This window comes from Schizosaccharomyces japonicus (genome assembly GCF_000149845.2).
Source record: "Schizosaccharomyces japonicus yFS275 unplaced genomic scaffold supercont5.3, whole genome shotgun sequence".
Lineage (NCBI taxonomy): Eukaryota > Fungi > Ascomycota > Schizosaccharomycetes > Schizosaccharomycetales > Schizosaccharomycetaceae > Schizosaccharomyces > Schizosaccharomyces japonicus.
This window is the reverse complement of record NW_011627862.1, coordinates 3,019,813-3,035,653: the sequence shown is the minus strand read 5'-3', so window position 1 is coordinate 3,035,653 and position 15,841 is coordinate 3,019,813. Positions and strand designations below refer to the sequence as shown.

The 15,841-nt window shown below is 40.2% G+C and overlaps 8 protein-coding genes across 8 annotated transcripts; 6 read left to right on the top strand and 2 right to left on the bottom strand.

Moving 5' to 3' along the window:
- Nucleotides 1-3,615: 3,615 nt before the first annotated feature.
- On the bottom strand, nucleotides 3,616-6,221 carry SJAG_02108 (hypothetical protein). Its single transcript, XM_002173288.2, has one exon. It carries the CDS (start codon nucleotides 5,764-5,766, stop codon nucleotides 5,269-5,271), a length of 498 nt encoding a protein of 165 aa, XP_002173324.1. The 5' UTR covers nucleotides 5,767-6,221; the 3' UTR covers nucleotides 3,616-5,268.
- Nucleotides 3,987-4,565, top strand: SJAG_05254 (hypothetical protein; the record flags this gene model as incomplete). The annotated part of the gene is made up of 3 exons (XM_002173289.1): nucleotides 3,987-4,109; nucleotides 4,149-4,273; nucleotides 4,307-4,565. The coding sequence occupies 3 exons, from the start codon at nucleotides 3,987-3,989 to the stop codon at nucleotides 4,563-4,565; spliced, it is 507 nt and encodes a 168-aa protein (XP_002173325.1).
- A 480-nt stretch (nucleotides 6,222-6,701) lies between the features above and the next one.
- SJAG_05840 (hypothetical protein) lies at nucleotides 6,702-7,487 on the top strand. Its single transcript, XM_011050755.1, has one exon. The coding sequence runs from the start codon at nucleotides 7,229-7,231 to the stop codon at nucleotides 7,457-7,459; it is 231 nt and encodes a 76-aa protein (XP_011049057.1). The 5' UTR covers nucleotides 6,702-7,228; the 3' UTR covers nucleotides 7,460-7,487.
- A 1,788-nt stretch (nucleotides 7,488-9,275) lies between these two features.
- SJAG_02107 (enolase) lies at nucleotides 9,276-10,782 on the top strand. Its single transcript, XM_002173287.2, has one exon. The coding sequence runs from the start codon at nucleotides 9,357-9,359 to the stop codon at nucleotides 10,680-10,682; it is 1,326 nt and encodes a 441-aa protein (XP_002173323.1). The 5' UTR covers nucleotides 9,276-9,356; the 3' UTR covers nucleotides 10,683-10,782.
- Nucleotides 10,783-11,092: 310 nt separating this feature from the next.
- On the bottom strand, nucleotides 11,093-12,010 carry SJAG_02106 (hypothetical protein). Its single transcript, XM_002173286.2, has 3 exons — nucleotides 11,927-12,010; nucleotides 11,379-11,872; nucleotides 11,093-11,332 (listed from the first exon to the last, which is right to left on the bottom strand). The coding sequence occupies exons 2-3, from the start codon at nucleotides 11,870-11,872 to the stop codon at nucleotides 11,227-11,229; spliced, it is 600 nt and encodes a 199-aa protein (XP_002173322.1). The 5' UTR covers nucleotides 11,927-12,010; the 3' UTR covers nucleotides 11,093-11,226.
- Nucleotides 12,011-12,299: 289 nt separating this feature from the next.
- SJAG_02105 (F0-ATPase subunit J) lies at nucleotides 12,300-12,623 on the top strand (the record flags this gene model as incomplete). Its single annotated transcript, XM_002173285.1, has 2 exons — nucleotides 12,300-12,420; nucleotides 12,538-12,623. 2 exons carry the CDS (start codon nucleotides 12,300-12,302, stop codon nucleotides 12,621-12,623), a joined length of 207 nt encoding a protein of 68 aa, XP_002173321.1.
- Nucleotides 12,624-12,860: 237 nt separating this feature from the next.
- On the top strand, nucleotides 12,861-14,775 carry SJAG_02104 (CK1/CK1/CK1-D protein kinase Hhp2). Its single transcript, XM_002173284.2, has 2 exons — nucleotides 12,861-13,149; nucleotides 13,214-14,775. The coding sequence occupies exons 1-2, from the start codon at nucleotides 12,986-12,988 to the stop codon at nucleotides 14,241-14,243; spliced, it is 1,194 nt and encodes a 397-aa protein (XP_002173320.1). The 5' UTR covers nucleotides 12,861-12,985; the 3' UTR covers nucleotides 14,244-14,775.
- Nucleotides 14,776-14,926: 151 nt separating this feature from the next.
- Nucleotides 14,927-15,765, top strand: SJAG_02103 (SNARE Bet1). The gene is made up of 2 exons (XM_002173283.2): nucleotides 14,927-15,067; nucleotides 15,139-15,765. The coding sequence occupies exons 1-2, from the start codon at nucleotides 15,057-15,059 to the stop codon at nucleotides 15,506-15,508; spliced, it is 381 nt and encodes a 126-aa protein (XP_002173319.1). The 5' UTR covers nucleotides 14,927-15,056; the 3' UTR covers nucleotides 15,509-15,765.
- Nucleotides 15,766-15,841: the final 76 nt, after the last annotated feature.

Genomic DNA, 15,841 nt, shown 5'->3' with positions numbered 1-15,841 from the left:
TCAAGGGTGCTTGCAAGTGCTGACTTACGTTGCACTGCACTGCATTATGTGTAAAGTTGAACGAGAATGTTCTGAAAAACAAGTGATGATCATTTCAGACTAAGGCTAAGGTATTTATACTGAAGAAACGGTTCTTAGTCATAATGGTATGACTAAGCGTGGCGTGAATTATACAGTCACGAAGAGGTAAATTACGCGACTGCAATTGTTGTCACGCGAACCTCGTACGATGCCTGTGGCGTTCAGAATCGCTGTTTGAAGTTGGCGATCGTACGTTGCGCTGCATTGCACCATGAAGGTCTTGTATTATGTCTACGTACGCAATTGTTTAATTTTACTCGTCACAGTCAATTGGGTATTAATAATTGGGAAAAATAATATACTTGTAACGACTTAGCACTGTTTGCTTGCTGGAAATACAGACGGCTGCCCAATTAATGTGGTACGTTGGCTCTTAGCCACTACTAATTGCGGGTTATTATGCGGCGCGTTGCATCTCGTAATTATATGTATAGAAACCCAGAATTACTAATAAATATAAAATTTATTCTACATGGCTTCAAGTGTTGCTCACAATACTAGTCTTATTCACAGCACTGGATTTAGCATTACAATACAAATTATTGTTGCTGCCAGGAGCGACACTGTGACTAAACATTCTTCTTCGGAAAGGGTATGTCCAAAAAAACAGTGTGCATAATATTTAGAAATGGTCAAATAAATTTAATAATACGAACAAAAGTAAGCAAACCTCGTTTTTTGGAAACTCGTATAACTTCGTAACACCTTTTCTTTTTCCATAATTTTTATAAAATGATTTCAAGTTCTGATATAGTCGCGAGTTTTACTTGAGTTGGGCACACGTAACTGATGATAGCATAGTGGTATTGTCTTTTTGTGTTATGTTGTGTTATGTTGTGTTATGGCTCGTGTTCAAATCTTGGTTATACCTTGTTTAATATATTGCGTGGTGTAACGAAGCGTGTTATTAGCTCTAACATAGTAGATCCCGAAAACCATCGTTATATTATTAGTGTGTCGTTAAGTATTGCCTTGGTACTCGGTGTTATTTTTGTGTTCTGGCGTAGAGTACAGTAAAATGTTTAACGTGGTGGAAAAACGCGTGTTAAGCTTTTAACACATCTTAAGGATTGCGTTTTATGTTTGTTTAGGATTCGTTTTCATTCCTTAAATTTTATTAGCGTTTTGCGTAAAAGCGCGTTATGGTACGCACGATTTTAATGTAGTGCGTTTTAGGATCATAATGTGTTAATACAGCACTGTTGTATGGCACGTTATCTCGTTTACACATTCTAACGAGGTACTTAATTGTAAATAGGGATCTTTTGGAACACGTTATAATTTATTTATGAATTGCACTGCAATACGTTGGTGTGTGTTCTTAAGTGGTGTACGGTGTGGCACCGCAAGTTTGCGTAGCTTTAAATACTACTGTATGAAGAACTTAATGTGTTTCAACGCGATTGTTAAATGATAATTACGCAATAATTGACAACATCCTTTCTTAGTTATAATAGTGAAATTTTATGAATTCTAGCAAACCCTCAATAACTGTGAAACTGTTAACTTTGTAGTGTACGGTGGTGAAAAAGTACTTATTCCATGTGATTTTTGTTTTCTTTTTTCTATTGATCTGAATCCAATGAGGCTGTTTATTCCTTTGGTTGCTTCGTAGCACATCACACTGCGCTACTTGCAGATATAGAGTTTAACAGCGCTGCGGCTCCACAATATTTCTTAGTGGGGATTAGCAATCGTCAAAATTGAATACTATCAATATTACGAATTTTATTACTGTTTTCTAGTTATTTAATGATGCACGGTATTAAAGACTGATGTGCAATCCTTCTTGAAGTCTTACGGCTTTACAGGTGGAATGAGAAGTCTTAAAGAGTTTTTGGTGTTGTGTAAGCGAAATGCGGAAAAAAGAAACTTTTTACATCAGTTCGTATGAACTTCCATTACTTGCTAAACAATTAGATGATATAATATTTGCTAGGTTGGCAGAAATTAAGATCAGTGTCACAGCTTGACTAACGAGCAAAATCCAAGCGATTTATTTATTTGGCATAGTCTGGGTTAAGGGCAACCTAGTATTGTTGTTAAACTGTCATTAAGTATGCTATTTATTGTTCAAGTCTCGCGCTATTTATATATTACGCATTATTGTATAAAGTCTAAGTAGAATACTGTAATTTACTGTGTCATTAGATATTTTACGCAGTGCAAGCAGCTTCGTATGTCCGTTTAACGATTGATGACTGATTTCCCGAATGACAGTGGTGGGTTTGTTTACATGCGTTAAATAAAAACTCATATAAAAGTAATAGCGTGGTTTAATAGAGATTGACAGTGGTACCCTGATTCATGTGTGGTAATATTGATGTAAGTATGGTGTTTGTTAACATAGGCATAATAGAAACAATACAGTGCAGGTTAACTAGGTTGATAAAGCTCGCTGTTCTTAATGAGGCTACTGACGGAACGTAATTGGAAGTCATTGATTGGAGTAAACAGGCAAGGAAGGTTGCGAAAGACCATAATAAAGCAATGCTATGATATTATTAAGATTTTATGGAATTGTTCTAATTTGATCGTTAGTAAATTGAGTTTGGTGCTTTAAAAAACGTTGTGGATAGGCAGCACTGTTGGAAATGCGAGTGGTAGAAACGTAATTCAGTGCAGGTGTCCTTTTTATTGCATTTACATGTTATTTTAGGTCTTTAGATTTAGGGTACGGGTCGGATATGTTTAGATTCTAGTTAAACAGTACGGGTCGGTCACTTTTTAATTTACCGAACGCGCACTGTATACTATTCTAACAATAGCACACGTTGTATTGTATAATGTATTTGCAAATTTGGAGAAACAAATTCTAAGTGAAACGGGTTTTACTTAATAATAACATATGGTGCTGGATATAACGCTAGAGACTTTCTTTGAAAAAGAATCGGAAGTAGATTTATAATAAACTGTATATAGCGAATTTACTGAATTGAAGTATCGTACATGTGTAACCGATAAAACAAATTTGCTCATGAGCATACGTCAGCAAATAATACTGTGTACTGCGTGATTGTTTAATGGCTCATCGACGTTGCAGTCGCTTGCTATTGTAACAAAATCAAATTCGTAACAAAGGGCAGAACAACATTTTTAATGGTCTTTTGAAAGTGGTATAAATAAGGGTTAATACACAAGCGTGCTATATTTAATAGCATTCCTTGTTGTGAATCGAAGAAACTATCAATGATTTAACAAGGCATCGACACTATAAGAAGGAGTTCCAATATTAAATCAGGATCATTTAATATCTAAACGGTGTTTCAGAGTTTCAAGATTTAAAGAAATTGTGAAGCCGGAAAAACCGAGGTTACTCTTAAGTCTTATTAAATTTAAGTAGTTTTCCTCATTGTACCGTTTTTTTTTAAAATTAGAGAACATACTATGTGCTAGCTTTTAAAATCCGTGAAATAAACTACTTGATGAAACCGGATTTCGTCAGCTATATCAATTTATAGTAATACAACTTTGGTGTTCTCGGAACTTTATAAAGGGTGAGATATAAACATGAATATTTGTGATCACTTTAATTACTCTTTATCCATAACATTTCAGACTGTTAACCAATTGACTCATCAGTGATTTTGGCAATCTTTACCTGCGCAATGTCAAAGCAAATTATATTGCAATTACCTTTCATATAACATTAAAATTACCTATGTAATCATTACATTTTGAGCCCTTTTCATCTTCATAAAGCCAAATTTTTATCAGAAGATTAAATTAATTTAGGTTTCGCATCACTATTAGTAATTTTTTTTTTTTTTTTTTTTTTTTTTTTTTGACCCACTTCTTAATTCAATTCCTCTCAAATCTAATGAAAGATGACTAGTTTAAACACTTTAGACATAACTTTGGACTTGGGCACATAATGCTTGCGACACACCTGGATTGGTCTAAGGATGGCTTCTGCAATGGTGTTTGCTGATTGCTTAGCGGCAGGATTGAGAGAGTTTATGTTCCAGCATGCCCACTACAGGTGGTTTATGCTACTCGTACTGGCGCCAAGAAGGTTGTGTCCCTTAGCTTCCTGGATTACGGGTTGATCTAATTATCTCGGGCAGCTTATTGGTTTCCCAAGTTGTGTATATAGTCTCTCATCTATGACATTGTCAGCTATTCGTATCAGTCAGGAGGACTACAAAGTGAAACCCTATCAACTTTATTCTTTGTGTGCATCTTCATATTGGTTTTTGCAATAATGACATTACTTCCCATAAAGCTTAAAGGTCATATTAATTCCTTTGAAACATTGTTGGATATCTTTTTCTGTTCGTTTCAATGCTCGTTATACTGATAGAATCTGGTCGCTTAACCCTAAGACTAAATTCATCGACGGTTGGACAAAATTCAATAATGTAACACTGTGGCCTAGTTGTTTTGCAGTATTTATGTCCTTCTGCTTTGTCATTTGTATTATGATTGGGTTCGATACTTCATTTCATTTCATCTCAGTGAAGAGTGCGTCGATACAAGCATGAACGCCGTCAATGGCACCATCTTGACTTCTGCTCTCGAAGGTCTAGTTTATTGGCTTTTCAAGCTCGTTATAGTTTATACGATTGTGGGTATGAACGCCGTTGTCTCCATTTTATCATGGCGCGGGTCGAATTGCTTATTCATACGTTCGTGATGAGGTGCTTGACATGTTTAAATGGATGGCTTAAGTTCGCAATGATTCATGACACTCGCGATAACTATTGTGTACAGTTATGGCTGTAACTAAGTGAACATCATCTAAGACATTGGTGATAAAGAGTAGTTACACCCCACTTTCAAATAGACGGACAACGAAACATGATATGTTACTACACTATGCTTTGTCAGTGAAAATTTTCAAACACTCCATCCACATTTTATACAGTTTTCAGCTTTAAAAAGCAGAAACTGAGAACTTTAACCGTTACATAATTGAACATAGAGAAAAACTGAGAACTTATTTTTCATCAAACAAATTCTAAACGACACAAATTGAATAGCAAGCTTGTAAGTACCATAAAAGGAGCTGCGTACAGTTCGTATTCAGAGGCGACGAGACTACGGAGCAGACGAAGGTAGCCTTCAAGAATACAAACACACACATTATCATATTTACTTGTCTGGCATCCAGTAACTTCACTTCTAGAAAAAGAAAAACAAACGAATTCAATGGTAAAAAAAAATACTATATGCATTGCAAAGTGCTTAATTAAGATACATTAATGAAAGCAGCATAGCAGCAAAGATGGGCAATAACAAAGGCTTAGCACTGTACGCAGATGAGGTCGGTTTATTAGTAGAGGATGTTCCATTATTAAATGAAGCCGATACTTCATAATTGTCAGTCTTCGTGTTGTTGTTTATAGCACGAGCATCTGCGCAATAAACACCACTCTGTGTTACCGACATAGACCACTCCTTTGTACTGTTGACTGAAGGGTCGTAAACACCTGTAGACAAAACATATTGGGTACCATTCAAGATGATGAATTTACCAAGGTTCAGATACGCTTCGCCGTCACCGTCCTTCACATCACTAGTGTAGCCAACTTCACCAGGTCCGTACACTAAATACGCAAACGCGGCTTTATTGGACGAACCGACAGTCAACGTAATTGAGGCGTTCGTAGCGGGTTGCATATACTGACAACCACCAAGGCCTTGCTTAATCACAGTAGTGACTTCGGCGGAAACTTGTCCCATATATTGCAGAAGAGCGATTACAAAAATTCCAAGAGCGCTTAATTTCAGTTTGCTTCACAACATTGAAGATGGTGCTGGTCTCTATTTAAAAGAAAGAATTGCTAATAGACCCCTAGACAATTGACCCTTTATAATCGTGAATTAACTCACTTTTTGCGGTTAGATGTAAGTCTAAAACAAAGCCGGCTGGCAAAAATAACGCGAATCAAATCGGGCAGTCTAGTTTCCCATAAAGAATGCGACTAGTTTCGTGGGATATGAGAATAAAACGTTCTCTCAAATATATTAATCTCGACACGCTTATGGATGCACGACAAAGCTTCTTCATTTCGTAATTTATTGTCCACGAGGCTAAGAAAAACTTAAATATGTCTTAGGGTTTATTTATAAAAAGTATCATTTACTTAATAATGTTAAAATCAACTATATATATCTGTAGTTATGACAAGTTTACTTTTATATGTTTGTTTTTGTTTAGTAACCCCTTGGGCCTCGCCGCTGAAAATATGAGTCATTGAATACAAAGATCTTAATGATTGCATATAAGATTTTCTTATAACTTTGCTGTGTGTAAAGAACATGATAGGGTTAATAATAGATGTATAGTGCGTTTAACGAACTAGAACTTGAAGATTCAAAAAGCATACATAAAGAAAATAAAAAAGGAAAAATACATATTGACTAGCTATTGATTATTCATGGATTTACTACTAACTGCGAAAACTGTAAATTAAATTCATGAGCATCCCTTCCATTAGTTTTGAATTCGCTTTGTTCAAGGGTTGGGAAAACTGAGGGTTAGTTCGTGAAAGAATATGTCTTTGACTGGTGACTATTTACCGATTTTATGTCAGGGGCGAAATAATTCGTAATGTTTTATTTTAATTATAGAAGTCGAGCAATGCCAGTAATGCATAAGTTTCGTAATGCTTTTTTGTGAAAGCAGATTTTCTAATGTTCCAGGCATACATTAACGTCGAAATGATATAAATGCATTTGTTTTACATGTTAAATACTTCATGACATTTGCATTCTTTTTTCTTACAACATAAACAAAATCAATTCTTCTAACTGTGTTATCGTAAATCTAAACGTGAGTTAAGAATAGGGTTGTAAAAGCATATCCAGGCATTACTATCTCAAACGCTGTATGTACTTGTTTGTATCGAGCATTGCCAGAGTGAATATGGTGTAACGTATTATGCGCAATATCGAGCATCTCGACTTTTCTTTCATTATGGCTTAATATATTATTCTTCTTATTGAAAAAAAAGCCTATAAAAATGAAGCAATGTGATTCTAACATAATTTGAAGTGTATTCTCATGACGGCAGAAAAGCTGTGAACAGCAAAATTTAGCAAGCATAAACACCATAACACACTCAGTAAGCAGCGAATTTCAAGGGTATAATTTCAACGATATAGAGGGATTCACTATAAGTCAACGAAACTGGAGTTATTTATGATCAATAATTCAAATGTCCACAAGAATCATATTGAGTATATCCGCGTACTGTCATTAAAAAATTGTACAAAGTGTAAAATTTTTGTAATTTATTATGGGATTAGCAAAGTCCATTTCAGCAGCGGCAAAAACATTGATGAATTGGTATTTGATAACCTTGTCAAGCATAATACTCAAACAGTTCATTTTTATTATGGGTATCATGATTCAGTAATTACTATGACTTAATATAATATACTCATACTAGCGCCAATAACAAGGTGAATAGAAGTACTTATTTTGTAAGTAGCAATTTCTGTTATCCATTTTAATAATTTCTACTATACCCACAGTTTTTTAGTTATCAATACTAGTCATTCTTGCTTTTTGTTTCGTTGTTACGACGTTAGCAACTACAACTGGATGTCGCTATCGCTCTTAGTAAACTAATCCGGAAGGAAAAAGTTGGAAGCTTCTGTCAATTATATTATTTACATTTGGTAAATCAGCTTCATCTGAATAGTTCCGCTACCGACGATTATTTGTAGCTAGCGCAACAACAATAAAACTGAGTGTAGTAACTTCAATTAAACTTACCATTAGCGAACCCGCTCATTTGACGGTTATTCTCTAAAGGAGTTTCATAAAGGGCACTGCGAACACGTATTATTTGATAGATGCTTACAGCCTTCGCTTAAAAACAGCGTGTTCACTAAAACGCGCAACACATAAGCGAGAACCATGACACTTTACAAAGCTCGATTTAAGAAGTTAACGGAGCTCTTTTCAACATACAATGTAGCTTTTACAGGAATGTTGATAAAAACAAAATACTTTACAAAATTGGTTTTAAATAATAAAGACGAAACCTATGTATCACTTTAACTGATTTTCAATGTTCTTATAGAAAGGTTGGTTACAGTTCTTCGTTGCTTAACCTTTTCTGTTCACCACTGTTATCTTATTTTGAGGTTCCTCCGTATTTCAAATGAAGAAAACAAGACTTACGTCGTAATTTAGTACAAGAAATAAAACTGCTTTTGGCAAGGGTTTGAAATTACATCATGCTTCTCAGTTTTTGCACATGCAATTCCGAGCTTCAATATCCGCTTAACGTGATTGAACAATCGGCAGTCTAAACGAACGGATTGTCCAATTAATTACCAATGGTAGGAGCAAAAACACTCCAGTTTCGGCAGACAAATGGAATGAAAGCGATCAATTCAATCAAGTCAATATTGTAACAAACGGAGGTATTTGTTTAAGTTCTGTAAACAACCCCATCCCCCTTCCATCAAGGTCGAGAATGTTTTTCTCAAGACTTAGGGTATGACAAAGGATTAATTACAATACTATCTACAACATATTCTGCCGTCTTAAATCATTCACTTCATTTGTCGAAACACGAGATCAATTACTCACCTGCAAAATAGTCCCTACGCGAATTCAATTGCATTGTTCATAAAGATTAAGCTCCGATGCGGAGACTATCCGTATCGTCATTTACATAGCGTGTCAATTGAGGAACCGGCCAGAATTACCATAACTTGTAGAGACGATACATCTTATTTCCGCATCCCAACAACTATTAAGTCATTGGAAATTCAAGATTACTTCCTTGTAAAAACAAAAACTCAACTTTTAGGCATAAACAAAATAGAACCTTTAAATCAGTGTTCCTAAATTTCTTTAATGAATTAACCTGGTTAACAAAAACAGTTTGTCTCTAAGTTTAGCATATAGCAACGATTTCAATAATTGAAAAGCAATTCCGACACCGTGAGTGTTGACAAGTTATTCGAGTATGCCACGAATATTTCTTTTTACCTAATGAAAGACACTGTATTTTAGCATCATTTCCCATCCACTTAATGCATAACAACGATTATTTGCCAATTTAGTGAACAGTATTGCATCCGCATTGAGGCAAAAGTGGCACCTGACACACTAGTGGCATGTGCGACACGGCTCTCAAACTAGTCCGTTGAGAGTTTTGCCGAGCTTCCACACGATTCCATGATGGCTTGAGTGACGCCCCGTCGTTTCGAGTCCGGCCGGGAAAGGTATAAATACTCCACTGTTCGCCGCTGTATAACCATCAAGGAAAACATTTCCTATTCACAACAACATCTCTTCATCAACAACAATGGCAATTCAAAAGGTTCAAGCTCGTCAAATCTACGACTCCCGTGGTAACCCTACTGTTGAGGTTGACTTGACCACTGAGACTGGTGTCCACCGTGCTATCGTTCCCTCTGGTGCCTCCACCGGTATCTGGGAGGCTCTTGAGCTCCGTGATGGTGACAAGACCAAGTGGGGCGGCAAGGGTGTTTTGAAGGCCGTTGCCAACGTCAACGAGATCATTGCTCCCGCTGTCGTTAAGGCTAACCTTGATGTCACCAACCAAGCTGCTTTCGACAAGTTCTTGATTGACCTCGACGGTACTGAGAACAAGTCCAAGTTGGGTGCCAACGCCATCTTGGGTGTCTCCATGGCTGCCGCTGTTGCTGCTGCTGCTCAAAAGAAGATCCCTCTCTACCAATACATTGCTGAGATCTTTGGTACCAAGCAACCCTTCGTTCTCCCCGTTCCCTCCTTCAACGTTTTGAACGGTGGTTCCCATGCTGGTGGTGAGCTCGCTTTCCAAGAGTTCATGATTCTTCCCACTGGTGCCCCTACCTTCTCCGAGGCCATGCGCTATGGTTCTGAGACCTACCAAATCTTGAAGAAGATCGCCAAGCAACGCTATGGCTCTTCCGCTTCCAACGTCGGTGACGAGGGTGGTATCGCTCCTGACTTGCAAACTCCCGAGGAGGCTCTTGACCTCATCAACGAGGCTATCAAGGAGGCCGGTTACGAGGGTAAGATCAAGATTGGTCTTGATGTTGCTTCCTCCGAGTTCTACAAGGATGGCAAGTACGACGTTGACATCAAGGTCAAGAACCCCAACCCCGCCAACAAGCTCTCCTTCGAGCAACTCGGCAAGATCTACGCCGACCTCGCCAAGAAGTACCCCATTGTCTCCATTGAGGACCCCTTCGAGCAAGATGACTGGGATGCCTGGACTCACCTCCAAGCCTCTTCTGACTTCCAAATTGTTGGTGATGACTTGACTGTCACCAACGTCAAGCGTCTCTCCAAGGCCATCGACAAGAAGTGCGCCAACGCCCTTCTTCTCAAGGTCAACCAAATCGGTACCATCACCGAGTCCTTGAACGCCGTCCGCATGTCCTACGAGGCCGGTTGGGGTGTTATGGTTTCTCACCGTTCCGGTGAGACCGCCGACACCTTCATTGCTCACTTGACTGTCGGTATCAACGCCGGTCAACTCAAGTCTGGTGCTCCCTGCCGTTCCGAGCGTTTGGCCAAGTACAACGAGCTTCTCCGTATCGAGGAGGCTCTCGGTGACAAGGCCATCTACGCTGGTGCCAAGGCCGCTGACTACATCAAGGCCGCCGCTGCCAAGTTCTAAGCATTTTGATGTTTAATATAGAGAATTATAGAAATTAATGAATCGTTAGACTGATGAAGTTTAAAAGCGGGCGCGTTGTCGAATCGAACATTGTTTTCATACAGTAAAGTGTGTGCTTCGGGGTCGTTGGTGACGGTAGATCTTTTGCATCTGGCCTTCTGAGTGTCCACGATAGCTGTTCATTTGTCCCTTCAGTAATATCCAAGCTCTATCTGTCGACGTCTTGGGCCCTTTATGGCGAGGGTACACTTAAGTGGCGATGTGGGATTGCCATAGCAAACAGACGCATTTCTGGTGGTCATTGAATCCGCTTGTCATGGTTAACAAGTTTAGGCATTGGCTCTTCAATCAACAAAACCTTAAAATTATATAGTCATACATACACCATTGTCTTTCGGCTTAACTAATTGCACGAACACTAGCTACATCCCAAATAACGACAATCGCGTTCATATGGATCATTTCCATTTCTCTATTAATATGCTAAAGCACGTATCAAAAAACATTTTTTGAAAAAAAGGCCATCGTGACTCTGCCTAACAGTTTAATTACGTTGAGGCATCTCCAAAGACGCATACACTTGTTGATACGTTTCTTTATCCAAAACTTGCTCCGCAATTTTGAGAGCGAACAGCATGGAAGTGCCAGGTCTGAGACTCGTTAGCAGTTGTAGGTTAATACGACTTTGAAACATACCCTTGAGCGGTGATGAGGTTGTTTGACACCACGACAGGCTCATCCACCCAATTGTAACCAGCATTGCGAAGAACGTCAATAACGCAAGCATGACTCGTCAGCTCCAACGTCTTCGGATCAAGCCCGCTTGTCATCACTCCCATTGAACCAGCACAAATCATAGCAACCCATTTGCCTGGTTTTTTATACATTCCTCTAACAATTTCCTGAACCATCTTGGTTCCTGGGATAGACCGCTCCAAAGATCCTCCCCAACCGCCGGGAATGATGACAACGTCGTATTCTTTCATGAAGTCTTCTGCAGACTGAAACTCAGACAAGCTACGGTCTGCATAAAGCCGAATGCCACACAACATGTTCACAAGACGTTCCTTGTTTTCTTCACAAACATACACGGTGTCAATGGGTGTTTTGGCACGCGTAAACACACCGTAGCAAGAGGCCGTCTCAATTTCATCCGATCCACCGGTAACAAATAGACACACCTTGACCATCTACAACGGTTAGTTACTTTTCGGCAGATTAAAAGATACGACGTCTCGTCGTACTGTTTCTAATATCAAAAACCAAAAGAATGAAAACGAATATGCTTAAAAGTCGCGTACGCGTTTGTTTTTGAATTTATAGTAACGATCTGCGCTCTTCATCATACGTTATTGAGGGCCCACGGGGAAACCACATGCGATCTGCATTATGTTAATCCGGACGTCGATCACAACCATCGCTTAACAAATATGAACCTCGTGACCTCCACATGGCTTTCTTAACGCAGGCAAATCCTACACCTCCATCCCACCCTTGTCGTGACGTAAAAAGAAACGAGTATCTAAAAAAGCTAGTGCTCTCACATTCTCCAATCCTCCGCACGCACGCACTAAAAACACAAACAAATTTCTGCGTAGATCTCGCTTCGTTACTTCTATGTCTTTTTTGGGCTATAAAAAGTATCCGACGCCCGTTCTGCGTCCGCTGCTTCCGTTCATTGGCGGAGCTGCCATCGTAGGCTACCTGTTCTTCAAGGCCCAGGATAAGATGCTTAAGAGTGAGTAGAGTGGTAAAGTGGTACGGTGAGGGACCTCATAGATGCCTCTCCAGCCAGCCGAAACGGCACACCACGATCCGACTGACCTCGCGAATACTGACTAATGAACCCACATAGGTGACACCTACAAAAACGACCCACGCAACCCCCACGCAGGCCGCCACCTTCCCGATTCCCCCGCAGCAGAGCGGGGGTCAAATTAGTCATAACAGACCGCTGCGTGTCGCGTTAATGATTATAGGGAGATGCAACGGATCGTGTGCGGAACGTGCGGAGGCTAGCGCTGGATAACAGCGTTTAGCGATATCTAACGATGCTTATCGCTGATTTACGAAATGCAACGATATATTGCGTGCTTTAAACGAAAATGCCACCTTGCCTCTCGTTACCACTCCTTATCGCTCGTTCTTTCTCGCTCCCGCACCCTCACAACCGTCCGATGTTTGTCACTGCGTGTGATCCTGGCCACTTCATCACGTTGCACGCATCTGCCGCAAGGAAACGCTCGCATCCCATCGCACTCCACGCAGCCTGAGCTCTACCCAGTGCCTACGCTACAGCCAATATGAGCGCTGTCGATTTGCGAATTGACAGTAAATACAAGATCGGTAGGAAAATCGGATCTGGCTCGTTCGGAGAGGTTTATTTAGGCCTTAACATTATTACCGGGCAGCAGGTTGCAATAAAGCTGGAACCGATCAATACACGCCACCAGCAGCTGGAATATGAGTATGTTGTTCTTCGATTTAAACGGAGCATAACGGAGTAAAAAAACTAACACTTTATATTGTAGATTTCGTGTTTACAGCATTTTGAAAGGCAACATTGGAATCCCGACCATTTGGTGGTTCGGGAAGACGGAGCAATACACTGCAATGGCAATGGACTTGCTAGGGCCGTCACTAGAGGATCTATTTTGTTACTGTGGCCGAAAGTTTTCGCTGAAAACCGTCCTGCTGTTGGCAGACCAACTAATTGCCCGGGTGGAGTACATCCATTCACGCTCGTTTTTACACAGAGACATCAAACCGGATAACTTTTTGATGAAACGGCACAGCAATCTTGTTACGATGATTGATTTTGGGTTGGCGAAGAAGTATCGCGACTTCAAGACCCATGTACACATTCCATACCGCGATAACAAGAATTTGACGGGCACAGCACGGTATGCTAGCATTAATACCCACATTGGTATTGAACAATCGAGGCGTGATGACTTGGAATCATTGGGTTATGTGCTGCTCTACTTCTGCCGCGGCAGCTTGCCATGGCAGGGCTTACAGGCCGAGACGAAGGAGGAAAAGTATCAGCGTATTCGTGACACGAAGATTAATACACCCCTTGAGGTGCTGTGCAAGGGCTTGCCAAAAGAGTTTGTCACGTACATGTGCTACACTCGCCAGCTCGCTTTCACCGAGAAGCCAAACTACACCTTTTTGCGCAAGCTTTTCCGTGATCTTTTGACGCGCCTTGGCTACCAGTACGATTATGTGTTCGATTGGATGCTGTTGAAATATAGAAAAAAGGCTGCCTCTGCCTCTCCAACAACCGCTACTGCCCTCTCGCCCAATCCGTTTCCTGCCTCTGCGCATCAGAGCGCAAGCACACCTTACCGTAGCACTCGGAGTGCCGCACCAGCCGCACCGGCGTACCACTCTCCATACTATTCAGTTTGCCCGCCGGCGTCTCCAGTGCTTATGCGTATGCGATCCCCGGTCGTTCAACCCTCTGACGATGTTAATGTGAGCAACGAAACCGCCGCTTGTCTTTCCAAGCATACTTTGTTGAAGCCGATGAACCATCCGTCTACCGCTGAGCGGTAATTGATGCACTGCTCTTTTATACCGCATTCAAACGCACGTCGATTGATGCCAACGTTTCTATTTGACGGCATGTACCGCTTATTCACTGTTTTCGCAAGCTTCTGCTCAAACGTACACAAACTTCTGAATTCTCACACTTACATTTACACGCACGCACATCCACTCTCACTTTCACACGCACACACATACACTCACACACACACGCGTACACAATAAACATGCTTGCGCATAGTCTCGTGTTATGTCTCTTTTAAGTTGTTTGTCTGTTTATTATTTCAGTTGCAGCAAACGCCTTTTGACGCCATTCTCTTCACTATGTTCTCTCTTTTCTCACTTAGTCACTTTTATTTCTTCTTTTACAAGGCGCGAATGGAATGATACTCTGGCTCTAAAGCAAAAGGCTGCGCAGCCAGAAGACCATTGGAAAGAAGACGCAACGCAAACACAAAAAACCCAAAAACTGTTTTGTAAGCAGGAAAGAACTCACTTAATCTAGTAGAAAGGATAAATATGGTGCTAAAATGTTTGTCAATGCGTTTAGCCATCTGTATTTCAACGTGTCTTTTTATTTCTAATCTGCTTGAATTTGGCGCATTTTTAGTTTAGTGAATGTATTTGCGGCCGCTTAGATATTACTTAATAACTTTATGTGAAATAACCTTGTATCTCAACTTTAAGCTTCGCCTAAATTGTCGCCTCCCCAGCCGATCGCCTCATCGAGCTTTGCAGCAAAAACTAGTAATCGTCAACAAACAGCAGTGATCGTTTACACCGCTTTTGTTTTTTGGGCTCGCCAAGTTCACCAGTTTTTGTATGGCTAACAGGTAATAAAAAACAACTGTGATCCCTTTTTGTGGAAATGTTCTCTTGTAACCAGCAACTAACCAAGCTTAAGGTTTGGACGAAAGGACAAGGTTGACACGGCTCTTCCGTTGTACGAAACGAGACAATCTCCATCATCGCCGTTCCTAGGACGGAGCTCTTTTGGAGACGATGAACTAGAAAGCCGTAATAATGGACGGATTGAAGGTCTTACTGGGAAGGTGCAATCGCTAAAGCACATCACAATGGCTATTGGACATGAAATTAACTCGTCTACTAATTTGATGGAGTCCATGAATGATAGCTTTTCTTCTACTCACAACGTTGTGTCTACGACAATGCTCAAGCTAAAGAACCTTAGTCAGCGACACGGTATTTCCATATGGACTTGGCTCCTATTTTTCTGTTGTGTCGCACTCGTCTTTGTCTGGGTACGGTATTAAGCAAAATAAGACAACGTAGACGGACAAACGTGGTGCTATCGTCCTTAGCAAATATGTTCCCCGTTACGTCTCACATCATTTCTGCTAGTTTGCTCTCGGCCGTCCGTCTACCCAATCCTCCGGTCTTTTTCTTCCTTAATCTCAAGTTCTTTCGCTGCAACTCACCTTTCCACACTACGCTATGTAACTGTACACTATCACCGTGCAACGAAACCTCTTTTATCATCGTTCTATATTAAAACAAAACAGACTAAATGCAATGAAGCAATCTGTAGCAAGTATGGTAATGTCGAAGTGCGTTGGAGGATGCTAGTTATATATTACGTGATATAA

Excerpts from the sequence above, each read along its gene's own strand:
- SJAG_02108 (XM_002173288.2), bottom strand. The coding sequence starts at position 5,766 with ATGGGACAAGTTTCCGCCGAAGTCACTACTGTGATTAAGCAAGGCCTT.
- SJAG_05840 (XM_011050755.1), top strand. The coding sequence starts at position 7,229 with ATGATCAATAATTCAAATGTCCACAAGAATCATATTGAGTATATCCGC.
- SJAG_02107 (XM_002173287.2), top strand. The coding sequence starts at position 9,357 with ATGGCAATTCAAAAGGTTCAAGCTCGTCAAATCTACGACTCCCGTGGT.
- SJAG_02106 (XM_002173286.2), bottom strand. The coding sequence starts at position 11,872 with ATGGTCAAGGTGTGTCTATTTGTTACCGGTGGATCGGATGAAATTGAG. Across the intron at positions 11,333-11,378 it reads AACCTCATCACCGCTCAAGG|ACCTGGCACTTCCATGCTGT; the intron begins GTATGTTTCAAA and ends AACGAGTCTCAG.
- SJAG_02104 (XM_002173284.2), top strand. The coding sequence starts at position 12,986 with ATGAGCGCTGTCGATTTGCGAATTGACAGTAAATACAAGATCGGTAGG. Across the intron at positions 13,150-13,213 it reads CACCAGCAGCTGGAATATGA|ATTTCGTGTTTACAGCATTT; the intron begins GTATGTTGTTCT and ends TTTATATTGTAG.